This window comes from Opisthocomus hoazin, chromosome 2, assembly GCF_030867145.1.
Source record: "Opisthocomus hoazin isolate bOpiHoa1 chromosome 2, bOpiHoa1.hap1, whole genome shotgun sequence".
Taxonomy (NCBI): Eukaryota; Metazoa; Chordata; class Aves; order Opisthocomiformes; family Opisthocomidae; genus Opisthocomus; species Opisthocomus hoazin.
Genome location: NC_134415.1, coordinates 108951685 through 108965589, shown reverse-complemented (window position 1 = coordinate 108965589; position 13905 = coordinate 108951685). Strand labels below are relative to the sequence as shown.

The window sequence follows — 13905 nt, the reverse complement described above, 5'->3', positions numbered from 1 at the left end:
TGTCAGATTTCAGAAGTGCTGGGTGTCTGCTCAAGTGAGGCAGCAGCTATAACAGTGCTGGCTTTTTGCCAGGATCTAAGGTGGTTGTTGGTGCTGTTCTCCATTTCTTTTCCTTTCCCATCAGTTGCCTACTGTCACTATGACGACGGGAAGCCTGCAACGAAGCTGCCAAGCGGGGAGAGAGGGGGAGCATGCTCCAGCTGAGAGGGGAGAAGTGACCCAGTGGGTGGGGGGCAAGAACAGAAAAATGATACAGGAACCTAAAGGGATGCAGTCAGGAAAGAACAGAAAATAAAAGGCCACAGTGCCTCTTCATTCTGTGAGGCTCACCTATTAGAGGAGGGGATGCTCAGTCAAAATGCCTATCATCACTATAATTTAAAATAAAAAGGCAAGAAAAAGAATATGCCACAGAGATAAAGGCCCAAACACCCTCTCCTCCTGCTTCACATACTGCCACCCGACTAGCGGAACCTACTTTAATCAGATTACTTTCAGACTTATGGACATGCAAACAAGAGGAGATGCCAGTTTGAGACACTGATTGTATCACGGTAAGAAACAAAGAAAAGATGAAGGACAAGAACCACCACAGACAGTGAAGTTAACAGAGTAAACAGGTCTCATTAAAAATGCACTTCTTGAAGAGTTCTCACTCTGCTTCAGCACATATTTGTCCTCTGTGTTCCAACAGAGTGTTCTCTTTGCTTTGTTGCAATGTAAAGGCATAAACCGCAATTAGGGGTACATTGTTTTCTGCACTACAGAAACATACACGAAAGAGATCTCATTTCAAAGATACTTTGTTATTATTCAAGTACTCAAGGCTTTCTCAAAAGCATGCAGATAGTTAACTAATACAGCATCTGTAAGCATACTTAGTTACAGTTACAGAAATATAAATGAAAGATCTTTAATAAACCATTAACATGCAGCCATGGCTAAAGTAAAGCATTACCAGTGTATCACATTACTATAAACTTCATTTATTCCTCAATACATTTTCAGCATTTACAGCCTTTCCTGACACCACACACAAAATTGGACTAAAAATCTGGGGCAGAATTCTTTGCCATTCCACTTCCAAAGATATCCAGAGTTTTTTGTGTGTGGTTGTTTTTCTGTTTTTTTTCTTTAACGCAGGGTGTCTACCAACATCTTAATGTTAGAAACTATCACACAAGAACTACTGAAGACTTCAGTGACATTAAACAACTCCTGATCTGTACCATGATACATGGGTGCTCTAACAGTCCCACATGCTTGTGGATATATTGGCATTTAGAAAGTGTAGTTAGAGAGTGGTAGTTAAAAATCAATGTATTCTACATTGTATATAAAGCTATACTAGGGATTCATCCTTACAGTTTAAACTGATAGTCCAATCCCGTGTTTAAAACTCCTCAGTAGGCAACAGTGAATTTCTTGGTGAAATTCACACTCACTTCCAGGAGGTTCATATTTGTTTGTTGTGAAACCAAGAGAAGTGATTACTCCACTCTAGCTGGCTGCTTGAAAGATCACTGAAATTGCTTGTAATATTGGTAGTTTGGAGACATTTTCTATAAGTGACTGCCCAAGCTACACCTATCTTCAAATGTGTATAATCTGTACCACATGTTGTGCACTAAAGAAAGATTTCCAAAAAGAAGTGATCACATTAGTCAGCTAACTTTTGCAGCATGGTACCTCATCAAATATCTCCTTTCAAGCATACATTTTATTGTATTGACTTCCAAGGAATTAAACACATGGCTAGAATTCTGGACCACTCTTAAACCTCATGTCCCTTTGAAAAGCAAACCTTCTCCTGTTCAGATAGAACAGGTTTTAAAAATTTTCTAAAGCAATATTATTAAGTAATAGAAGTTGATGTAGGTCTTTCTTCATCTTGCAGTTTAATTCCAGTGATACAAATCAACTGGTAACAGTGTCAGTATAAACATGAGCACTAGTGGATCTAGATTTTTTTTTTTTTTTACATTAAGCCCGAGATAACAAATGATTAAATATTTATCTGAAGTCTGAAAATACAAATGCTTATTTAATCCTCTTCATTTTCAGAAGGAAACCTGCGGTGATTTTATCTATTAGGAATGTCATTGCATCTACCAACAAATACAAGGTCTGCAGAAAGGATATTCAAGGAGAAAACACCTGAAGTACACAATTCTTCAGCTATAGCTGTCCAACATCTCTACTTGTTACCGGCATTTTGCTGTAACTGGTTCCAGAATGTCAAGTACACTTAAGCTGAAGAAGAAACTGGCTGTAGAGGAGAAAGTTGCTTAACCTCACAGACGTCTCCCCTGCCAAGTTATTGATCAATCTATAAACACCAGCAACATTATGGAAAGGCTTATATTAACAACCTTACAGAGGTGTCATTGTTGCTACAGCTTGCTTTGCAAGGATGACATACCCATGAGAACGCCTGAAGCTCTTGGGAGCTCAGGAAAATCTGCCATTCACAAACTAGGAGTCATACATTAATTTCTGCAAGGACAGAGCTAAATTACAGAATGCTATCACCTACAATTTTACCATGCACAAAGATATTGTTTTAATAATAAGCAGTGACTTCCAAACTGGCAGAGAATTAAAACCAGAACACCTGAAAATAACTAGGGGAATTCATTCACAAAAATTAAAAAGAAGACTTAGCCTAACTACTAGAAACACAAAAGAGCCTGAACCACCATATTATCACTGCTTTTTGCTTGCTGAATTATTGAAAACCACTTTCTAAAGTAAAAACTCTTTTACAAATAAGTTTTCTACCTGCAAGATCCATGTTAACAAGTCTGAGGAGAGGAGGAAGGAGAAACAAACCTTACAGCAATAATTTTAGAAGTACCTGAATGTGGGACAGGAAAACTGTCTCCTGTCTCTCTTTTTCTCTGGACACCTGCATATCAATTACATTAATTTATTAATGTTATCAGTTGAAATATGAGTTGGTGTATCTGTGTTGCAAAACACTGACTATTATACCAAGTTAAGAGCTGTACTTTAGCATCTCATTATTTGGAGATGATTATTTAGCATCTTTCATTATTCAGACATACTTAATGAAGTCCTAAATTAGACATGATTTTTATCTGTAAGCATCCTCTAATAGGTTTGTCGTTCAATATTTTTAATGGAATAAAACTGGATGGAAAGAATTTTATTACTTTTTGTTTGCAAATGCAGAATCCTTACCCCAAATTGCCAAAGTTTCCTCAATTTGTCTTGTTAAAAGCTTTGAATATTCAGAACACAAGAAGTTGCCACAAGACTCCAGACAGTCAATCTAAGAACAGCTGACAGAACATACCACATGGCAACCTGATTCACAGGGGTTTGTTTCATAGCTCTTTCTCTCGGATACCAGACTCAGAAAACCAATTGTATGTGTGCCTCAATTCCTTGGTCTTCAAAATAAGTTGAGTTTATTTCATGTTTAGGTTTTTCCTAAAGTGAAGTCTCTCATTTATTTAAAATAGGTCATAGTAGTCATGGAGTACTGTTAAAAATTTTGATTTATAGTTAATAAGTACTACATAGACAATGTATATTGTAACATCACTGAGATAACTGTATGCATGAACGAACTGATGAGGAGATCGAAGCATAAGAATCTTCTCATGCAGTATTTCTTCTAACTTTCTTCTACTGATAATCCCTCTGATTACTTCGAAAACATTTTAAAAACTTTGATACAGTATTAGTTTCCTCAATGGTAAGAATTCTGGGCAATCTGTTGTAATTTGCATGTTGAAACTGGGATGCTGGGACACGCTGAAATCACATGATATGAATCCTAGAATGGCAAATCTAAGACATGAGTTATTAACATATAGAGAAAATAAAATTACTTACAGCTTTGGACAACCTTTTCTTGCAACTCATACAGCCTACAAACTCATAGCACTGAGGTTTTAGGATATGGCTTGAGATAACTTAACAAAACCTAGTTCAAAATAAACCCCAACAAAATCAAACAAGCAAAAAAACCAGACCCTCAACCACAGAAATTTTAAACATGGCCAAATGCAGTTGTTTATCAGAAAACATTTTCCAAGAGTCTGGCTTTTGGCAATGGCCAAGGTATCAATGTTATCAAAGAACAGGAGTTCTTGGTGGAATGCTGTGGCAGAAAAACATTGAAGCAATTTTCTGACATATAAAAAAAGAGTAGCAGAAATACAAAGACTATTTTATTTCAGTACATGGCCTTGTTGAAACCACAAGTACTACATGCAGTACTGGAGTTTATATTCTTAAAAGGATGCCATGAAAAGGAAGATACATAAAAGAGCTACAGAAGTTACTTGAGGATTGAAATAAGTATCTTGGAGCAATACACAAGTGGATCTGTTTATCTAATCGAAAACGATAGATGGTGACTTGATTACTGTGCTTCTTTGTGGGAAGAAAATACTGCTTAATAAAAGCTCTTTACTCAAATGGAGGAAGGCAATTTGAGAATTGCTTTTTTTCTGCCTTTTTTAAATTTTTTTTTTTTTAAATAGAGTGAGGCCGATTAGCTATTAGAACAAATTACCAGAAAGTAGTGGAGCCTCTGTGGCATCTTTGAAATGGCTTTTTTTTTTTTTTTTTTTTCCCCCCTCTTTCTTCTTTACTGCAACAAACTTCTGAGCTCAATACAGGGTAAGACCTCTCTAACAGGTACAGAAAATTAAATTACGTGGTCTAACGATCCCTCTGGTTTCAAGGCTACAAAAAGATTCATAATGCTTAAGTTTCACAACTGGTGCTACCTGCCAGTGCAAAAGGTCTGCTGCCGGCCTCAGCCGCTTAAAACATACTGTTCCCTTGGTGTGCTCTCAGTTGTGCAATGTATCACATTCCCAATCACCTGCCAAGAACGTTAGTAGTCAATACATGATTCATACTAGCAGCTCCTTAACAACAAACAAAGGCTTAAGCATTATTAAGTCTTCCTAAAATGGCTGCCTTAAATCTTAAGTGAATCAAGACACTACACACAGGTAAGAGACCACCTGATCATGCCTTTACCAAATTTATCTTTTGCTGATCAGTAAGTCCAAACATTTTTGCCAGCAGAACCAAACTCAATGCAGTAGTTTTTAGGAGTTCTGCTAATGACCCCTCCCCAGTGTCGCTATCCTTCACTGAGATAGCCAGTATTTTCCTGGGATGCATCCCATTTGAATAACTTGATTTACTTGTATGTAAGTGAGAGATCTCTAAATTCATTCCCTCAGCCTGAACATCTTGTTGCAGCAGTAGCAATTCTTTTCAGTATTGCCCTTTCTGACAGAAACAGATAAAAAAAGCAGAAGTCCAAAGGCCAGCTACATTAAAAACTAACTCGTACACTTCTGTCATGTGCAATTGCACTGCCTCAGGCCAACAAGCAAATTTAACTAGCTGAGGAAGTGTCCCACAGAAGTACCACCTTCCACATTATTTGAGACTTGCCAGCTCCCAAAAGGTAGAAAAAACGAATGGGTTGCTTGCTTCTGTTTCTCCAACTTCACTTTTCTCAGCGTGGGAATGGAACATCCCGACTGGACTCCTGCTCCCAGCTAGCAGCGCCTCATAGGACACCCACTGGGAGGTAGGACAAAGCACAGTTAGGTCCTGCTCCTTCCACCTATAGAAAGCGTTTCACCAAAACTGGGTAGGCTGGTATCAAGATAACAACAACAGCATGTTATCACATGAATGCTGCATTGCGATTTAAAAATATGAAGGAAAAATGAATGAGACTTGACGAGAAAAAAAGAACATGTTACGAAACTAAAAATAAAAAAATACCCAAGAACATTTTTCTTTGAATTCGCTTTACCTATTCTTCCAGGTGCCCTCAACTACCGCATATTCCTGAACTCCTACAGGCACAGTCTTTTTATTTTCTGTAGTCTCTGAGTCAGGAATTTGCTCTTCCATGAGTCTAAGAAACAACAAAGACCCCTTTGCAACTCTACATAAAAATTTGGATTTAATATTAAAGCACTTCAGAGAGAAACTGTAATCCAGCACACTGTTTTGTCCACAGATAAAATTATTTCATAGATTATATTCTATTATTGTAGCTTAAAGAGTATCCAAGAAGAAACATTGCAGCAAAAATAAAATCAGTTTACCTTTTAGAGGGAACAAGGTTACATTTTTAGCATTCTTGTTTTAATGCAAGATACAGTATTTCCTATTGTTTCACCTGTCCCAAAAGAAGCAGCAAGAACTCCACAATTTAACTTCATCTTATGAAACTTAAACCCAAAACAAATCAGAACTAAGCTACCGCTTCCTAGTAAGTGAAGGAACACATAATTAAAGTTTCCTGGATTCTCCTTTCATATAGAACACCCTTTTAAACAGGATTGTGTATCTCAAGTGACTACTCCTGAAGAAATATTACTCAATAAATAGATAATAAAAACAAATTTTGATCTCTGATTTACGAGCTTTACGCCATGAGGCTATTGAGTATATGACCACAATTTGATGGATGATAAAAAAGAAACTCTCTGCATCATTTCCTCTCTTGACTGTCTAATTCCTGTCACTCAGTCCAGTCAACAGAAGGCTGACATGAGCACACCATCATAGTGACCCAATTTCTCCAAAACAGCCAAGGGAGTTTGTAAAAACTAGACACCTTAGAACAACAAATTAGAGTGTTGGATAAATTTAATTTTTACTATTTTCTTGAAAGGCAAGGCAAACTTAGATTTTTCTTATCATTACTACAGGTTCATCAATCACCTACTTAGATGAAGAAAATAAACCTGAAAGAGCAGCTTTATTCCCCCTACCTCTGGGAAACATACAAGAGTGCATATGCTTAAATTAAATACCATAAAAGACATACACATTAGTAAACTTAACCATGTCCCTCAACCTCGTAGGATTAGCATAGATCTCTAATTCTGCCATCCATATTTAGACAGCACAAATAAGGGACTTCAGCTGCAGCATGAAAGATCTAGCATTAAAGGGTAGTAAAACACTAGAGCAAACAGAAAAGGGCATGTAAGAAAAATCTTCCTATGGGGAGATTCACGAACAAATTAGGCAAATACCTGGCAAGAATGACATTTATAGTTAAACCTACTTTGCAAAGTGAACATAGATTAAAAGCCTCCAAAGATCACTTCAAACTTAATTTTTCTTGATTCTGTGATAAACTGTAGAGTCAAGTAACAAACCAATCCTAATATACGTCTCCCAAAATTCCAGATGCATTTGTTAACTGTTAAAAAAGGGGCCGTAGTCCAAAACCTACTCTTCCTGAACACTGAGATTGGGATCAGCTAAAAGAGATCACTATCCAACAGTCAATACTGTCACTAAGCAACACCAGAACACTACTTACTGCTATCACGGTTGAGTACGTTTGTTTTGAAATACTAGAGGAAAATATTAAATCTAAAAAATGAGCAAGTAAAGCCATTATTCAATAATCTATCCAATGTAAAACCAGACAAATATTTAAGACCCTAAAAAGGGACAATATAACGCAATCCTAGTCTACTTTACTGGTATGCACTATATCAACATCTAATATGCACCACATCTTGATTTATTCATAGATTTTACACAGCAGCTGAGTAAATTTGCCCCAAAAGTTCTGGGCTGATACCTTAATAAGAACCTGTCTCAGTTGCAGTAGTGTTCAGAGGCCTGCATTTTAATGTTTTCTTTAGAAGTCACTTAACTGCTTGTATAAAAGTGAATGTTATAGGTTTATTTACCTAAAAAGTCTCATGAGACTTCATTTGTCTTCTTCGCAAAATACAGAAAGGGAGTGTTCCTTTAACATCCAAAAGGAGATCACATCAAAGAATAAGTAGAGATTTTACAGCATGGAGGGAGAGGAAGGGTGCTTCACTATCAGAGAAGCAGCTTGAATCTGACGTGGGGAAACAGAAACCCAGTGAACTGTCCAAAGAGAACTGTGTAATTAAACAAATTTAAGGATAGTCTAGAAACAGACTCTGGATTCTGAACATGAATCCTACCTAACACAGAGAAAAGCACAACCTAGAAGTTGTGCATTAGAACACCTTCCTATCCATAATCCCAACAGTATCAACTTCTACCGTTACTTCTTCCCCAATCCAAAAAATGACTTTAAACCATTTTCACACCAAGAAAGAACATTCTTGATGTGCCATCAGTCATGCTGTACTTTGCTTCAGTCTCTTGAGCTACTTTGATAGTTTTACTTTTATTCAGACTCAGAATGGAGCTCAGAATAGAGTGCAGACCCAATTTCCAAGCTGAAAATTCATCCCTATGGGTACTGTTTTCAAAGGCAAGAAGTATTTGCCTTCCTGTACCTGCAGGTTGTATCTCACGTTTTCCTTACATTTAGGCAGTCTCCAGGCTGAAATAGATATAGTAGTTTAATAAACACTGGTTATCAAGTGTTTTACTTGCTCAGGCTCACCTGGATATTTTCTTCGCTATAGACTGCCCCTAGCACCACACGACAGTGACACACGGTTTTGTTCCACAGGAACACAGCAATTGAAAAAACTAAATGAATTTATCTTATCTAAGCTTAGGACTTCTAAGACAGACAGAATCAATTTAATTCTGGCAACATCATTCAGAAAACCATGTTTTTAACTGAGGTAAAGTTAGCGCCCACTTCTTTGCAGATCATGTGCTTCTTCTCTTGTATCCTTTGACAATGCTAAATATTGGTTCTGAAGTTACTTGGTCACAGTTTCTCACCAGAAAGCCTCTCAACGCTAAGGGAATGGTATCTCTCCCCTTCAACCAGCTGAATGTCTGTTCTAATTGGGAGAGGTAAATTTGAAAGGTTGTTAAGTCTTTCCCCAATTCCTCAGAACATCAGGAGTAAGACTTCTCAAAACAGCTTTATTTAACATTTACTCTTAAAAATAATATGACTGTAAGCAGGTGTAATATGAACATAAATCTGGCACTTGAATGGGAGGAGCTGAAGACTTTATCTTCGGTTACACTTTTGTAACATCAGTGGCATTGTATGGCTGTGACCAGATGTTGAATCTGGTCTTCAAACTCTCACAATGGAAATGAACCCACAGAGACGTACATCCTCATTTTGCTTATGTTGCAAAACAGTGACACCCACTGGCAGCAACAGTTTAAATATTTAATTGTTGCAACTTGGATCTACATGATCTGAGTTGCCAAGAAGTTTCTCTGGAGAAAAATTAATCATAGCAACAACCATACAGACTTACCTGTTGAGTCAGCACTACTGTCTGAGTTTTCAGAAACTGAAATACTAACAGCAGCATCTGGAGTAACAGCAACATAACCCTCCGGAGGAAGACTCACTGTGTACATTCTCCTTGGAGACAGAATGGTATTGTCACTGCCTACAAAACAGAAAAAACAAAGTGTCTGGCTATTGATCTCAGCAGAGATTTTCTCAAACGTTTTCCCAACCACAGCAATGATGAAAGTGGTCTCAAAAATCCTTATAAAGGAAAATGAAGTAAGAGACAGTCAGGTGTGGAACACTGAAATTATCCTATGATCAACAAAATTTCACTGAATTGTGCAGCAGCTACAAATAAACAAATACTCCACAGGTTAGTTCTTTCCACCAGAAACACTTTTTTTCTTTGCATCAGACAACTCTTCTGCCCTAACTTCAGAAGAAGCTTCCACTTTCAGTGATATTTTAAGAAACACTCCATACATTTTTCCCCATTCAGCATGAGCAGACACTATTTCTTTAAGAACCGTTTCATAAAAAATGGATGAGAGATACAAGCTGATTACGAAGTGATATTAGCAACAGAAAAAGAATCACAGCACTGTGGTTTGTCCATATGCAGACCTTTCAAACGTAGCCTGTGTTGTTCAGAAGGGTGCAAAGATAAAGGGAGTTCGAAAGCCACATGTGACTAAGCCCCAGGAGGGCTCATCTACTCGTCCTTTCTCTGCCCTTTTTTTTTTTTTCCCCAACTATTTCATCGTATAGGAAACTACTTGTGATGACGGCAGTAGACTGTTTCTGTAGTATTTCCATCTTTCTCTTTAGAAGGTATTTAAAAATACGTGTAAGACTGGCAGTGTGAACTTTTCATTTGTTCACCAGACAAGAAGTAACTCTGTAGGAATGACAGAGATGGGTCTCTGCTACAGTGACACAAAACCAGTCCAAACCAGACTGCATTTTCTTTGCTCAAGTAATGACAGCAGTGGAGCTCAACCACAGGGAGACAAAAGCCTTTCCAGAAGGCCAGGATGTTCAAGGTGTCTCCAGGCGCTGCAACGTAATCTTAGATGGTTCAGTGCGTTCTTTTTACACTCAGCCAGCTCCATAAACCAGCACAGACACAGCACTACCCTGCCCTTCTCGGGGGCAATTTACCCCTTTAAAAACACACAGACAGAACTATTAAAATAATATACGGTAAAAACATCGTTGACAGGTGGACAAATTCCCCTCCTTACACCACAAACTTGCTAGAAGACCCCAGATGATCTGAGTCTATTACCAAGCTGCAGCTATGACTGGACTAATACCTAAACATTTAAAATGCAGTTGTGTGACAAAATTCTTGTTAGGGATCTCTGTTTGTAACATGTAATTTAACTATACACTGACATTCCTCAGATAACACACTTCAAAGAGTTCAGCATGACTGATCATCTTAGATATCTATGATAAAATACACGAGAGAACATTGAAGGCACTTTTGAAAAGCTACATCATAGGTGTTTTCATCATCAGGAAGTAATAATTTGGTTTTGAGGACACATTAGAAAGGTTTTTATTGAAAAAGCCAGAAAATTTCAAACTGATTGATGATGCTTACTTTAAAGGATAATAAAGGAAAAGAAACAAATAATACAGAAAGATGAAAAGCAATTATGTGATTTGGAAAAAGACCCACTAAAAAAAAATAATTTGGAGTAATTCTTCAGCAGATCCCTTTTATGAAGTTAATGCCAAATCACTGAACTGGCAGTACTTGCATTGATTCCCTCCTTCCTCCCCCCCAGCTGATTAATGATGAAGTACTAATTGGTGATAGTTTTAAATTACAAGGATATATAAATGTTTTTTGAGTTATTCCTTTCAGAACAATTTCAATCATCTTCTTCACCTCATATGCATCTTCAAGTAGTTTACAAACCATAAATCAAACATTGGTCTTTGCTAATCCTGTACAAGTATCAAACCAAACTGTTACCACATCATAAAAAAATATACATACAACTGTATAATCTCAGTATATCAATAAATCTTCTAGTCTCAAGCCATTAAGTCTTGATTTTTCCAGCCTGGGGCCATAGTCTCCTTGGGCTGAGAAGAGATGGGCTGCTTACAGTGTCATAAACATTGTTAGAAAGCAAACGGCTAAGCTTATAAAAACGTAACATAAAAAGGGTTTTTTGACTAAAGAATGTAATCAGATACTGGAGATATTCAAGAATGCTTCTCTTTCTACTAGTTAAAAGTCATGGATCCCATTTATGACATTTTATTTGGGGGGGTAGGATCTAAAGGATGTTTACAAAACAAAAAAAAAGAACAAGCATTACTCTTAAAGGCAAACTATGAACATGGAATAAATATTTTGAATCGAGTTGTCTCCTGTTCATATTCTTCTTCACAACATTCCCCACATGAAGAGCTCCTTTGCATGTAAATCAACCCTATGCACAGAGTAGGGAAGTGCATCTAAACTACGCCGTTACCAGGGTTACATCTGCAAGTATGTCGGTAGCTTGGCTAGCTATGTTACCTCTTGCTATCCCACTACAAACAAGTATCAGACCTTTTAAGAAAGAGCTGAGAGTAAAGCTTCCATCTCGCCTTAGCCATGTAGAATTGCCGACTGACGAGTCTGTTGTCATCTCAGGTAGGCACAGTATACTTTGTTTTAAGGCTATTTTTCAGTATCCTTACACTTTCCCCTACCTGTAGTGCAGAATGGTGGCACATACCACTAGCGTGACTTCCAGACTGCCCGAACACCGAGGTGTGCCCAAGCATGCTCTAATACAGGAATGGCCAAAACGCATCTTCATACAATCTGGATCGTCTCCTTGCTGGGAAGGCTGATTAAACACTGGGCAGAGACTGAATCACTTTCAGTTCTCCAGCTAGCAGCCTAACTTCCCCCAGGATGCTCGCTCACTTCCCCCTTGACAGCACGAGGGCAGGGTGGGGAAAAAAATGAGAAGAACAGGAATGAGAGAGCTCATGAGTCAAAGACAGGGCGATTGCTTACCAGCTGCTGCTGCTGTGGGCAAAACAGACTCAAATTGGGAAAATTAAACTTAATTTACTGTCAATTGCTTGAAATACTTACCTACTGACTCAGGTATCAGGAAACAAAAAACAAACCAAAAAGGTAAACATTAAAATATTTAGGAGAAAACACCTTTCCTCCCCAGCTCATCTTCACTCCAGACATCTCTCCTCCCTGCTTACCATCGCCACAGATTCCGCTCAGTCCCTTCAGTGAGGCAGCGAGCAGTGCACAGTGGTGGGTGTTCACAGACAGTACATAGTGGTTTCTCCTTTATCCTCCTCCCTTTTCACTATTTCCTGATGCCAGTGCAGGTTGTCCAAGGGCTGCAGTCCTTTAGGAACATTAGCTCGGCCACAGAGCACCTCCTCCTCCGACCTCGGTGTTGCCACTGATTTTTTCCACAAAATTATCCCTTGGAAACACCCAGCTATCACTTCTCCAAAAGGAAGAGAGTTCCTTCCCACAAAAGAGATCTTTACAGAAAAGAACAGGAAGAGAGGGGTTGATGCTGGATCGAATCCAAGGTCTGATTAGTTCAGTGTCATGACTTCTACAAAAGTGATCTTAGTAAGCACTTACTGCATGGTGTTAACAGTAGATATGGTCTCGACAAAAATAAGGCTTGAAGAAGGTCTGTTAATCTCCTTTAAAAAGCTTGTATTAAAGCACGTTTCTACTTATGATGTAAGCTATTCCTCATTTTTATTATATACAAGTGAGATTCTGGGCAAGAAAGGTTTGTCTCCTCCAAAAAATCTCCACAAAATGAAGCGTAGCAAAGGTGGTATCAATAACTAACTGTAGAACACATGCACCTTGAGGGTCCTCCTGAGCTGTGGTACTGAAAAATAGGTACTTTTCCTGTTGACCAATGCAAAGACATCAAGTAGTCCTTCATCAGCATGAACATTGTAAAACAAATCTGGTGATCCTAGATACCCCACACACTTTCTGCAAACGCAGAACCTTTTAGCTCAAGTAGTCTCCTCTGCAATCGGAAAGTACAATCCTTTTCCTTGGAGTGCTGCACAACTCCCACTGCTTGACCTTAGTCTTCAGCAGGATTTTCTCCCTCAATACCAGATAAGTCACATTGGGTAGAGAGAAAAAACGATGATGATGATAATAAGCAACCCAGTAAAGAATGGACAGTCACTTACTGCTGGTCATTTGTTTTACTCAAATGATAACCATCACACAATAATGGAAATGTTGTGCTACTTTGCTGGGCAGTTGGAGTAGCTGATGAATTGTTTCTGTACAGATTCACTACTGCAAGTAGGAGCTTGCGCCTCACAAAGTTATGGAACTCCCTTTATAGAGAGCTAATAAAAAATAGTTTACTATTACAGCCTAATTCCTTTAGCTTGTTTCAACACCTCTAGTGCCCAGTCTCACTGAATTAACTACTAGAAAAATTTCTCTTATCTGCAAATATTAGTTTCCAATCCATCTCCCTCATTATCTGTACTTTATTGGAATAAACAAGGAGAGTCATTCAAGCCAGTTTTTGGCTGAAGAAAATACACTCTTTCCAAAAAGTCTTCATCTCTTTCTAAACAAAAAAAGTTTACGGAATGTCTTTTGGGCACCTAATTGTCTCATGTTATCTTATTTGCTACTGTCACGTATTTCATTAGCATGACTACCTGTA

General features: G+C 38.1%; 1 protein-coding gene across 4 annotated transcripts in view; it reads right to left on the bottom strand.

Moving 5' to 3' along the window:
- Window positions 1-13905, bottom strand: part of ERICH1 (glutamate rich 1) — a 94854-nt gene that overhangs the window by 50918 nt on the left and 30031 nt on the right. For all 4 annotated transcript variants that reach the window (XR_012763252.1, XR_012763253.1, XR_012763254.1 and 1 more), the window contains exon 3: window positions 9216-9353. Coding sequence is in view for 1 of the 4 variants with exons in the window: in XM_075414749.1 (XP_075270864.1) it covers window positions 9216-9353 (138 nt within the window). In the remaining 3 variants the exon portion in view is untranslated. The remainder of the gene's footprint in view (window positions 1-9215; window positions 9354-13905) is intronic.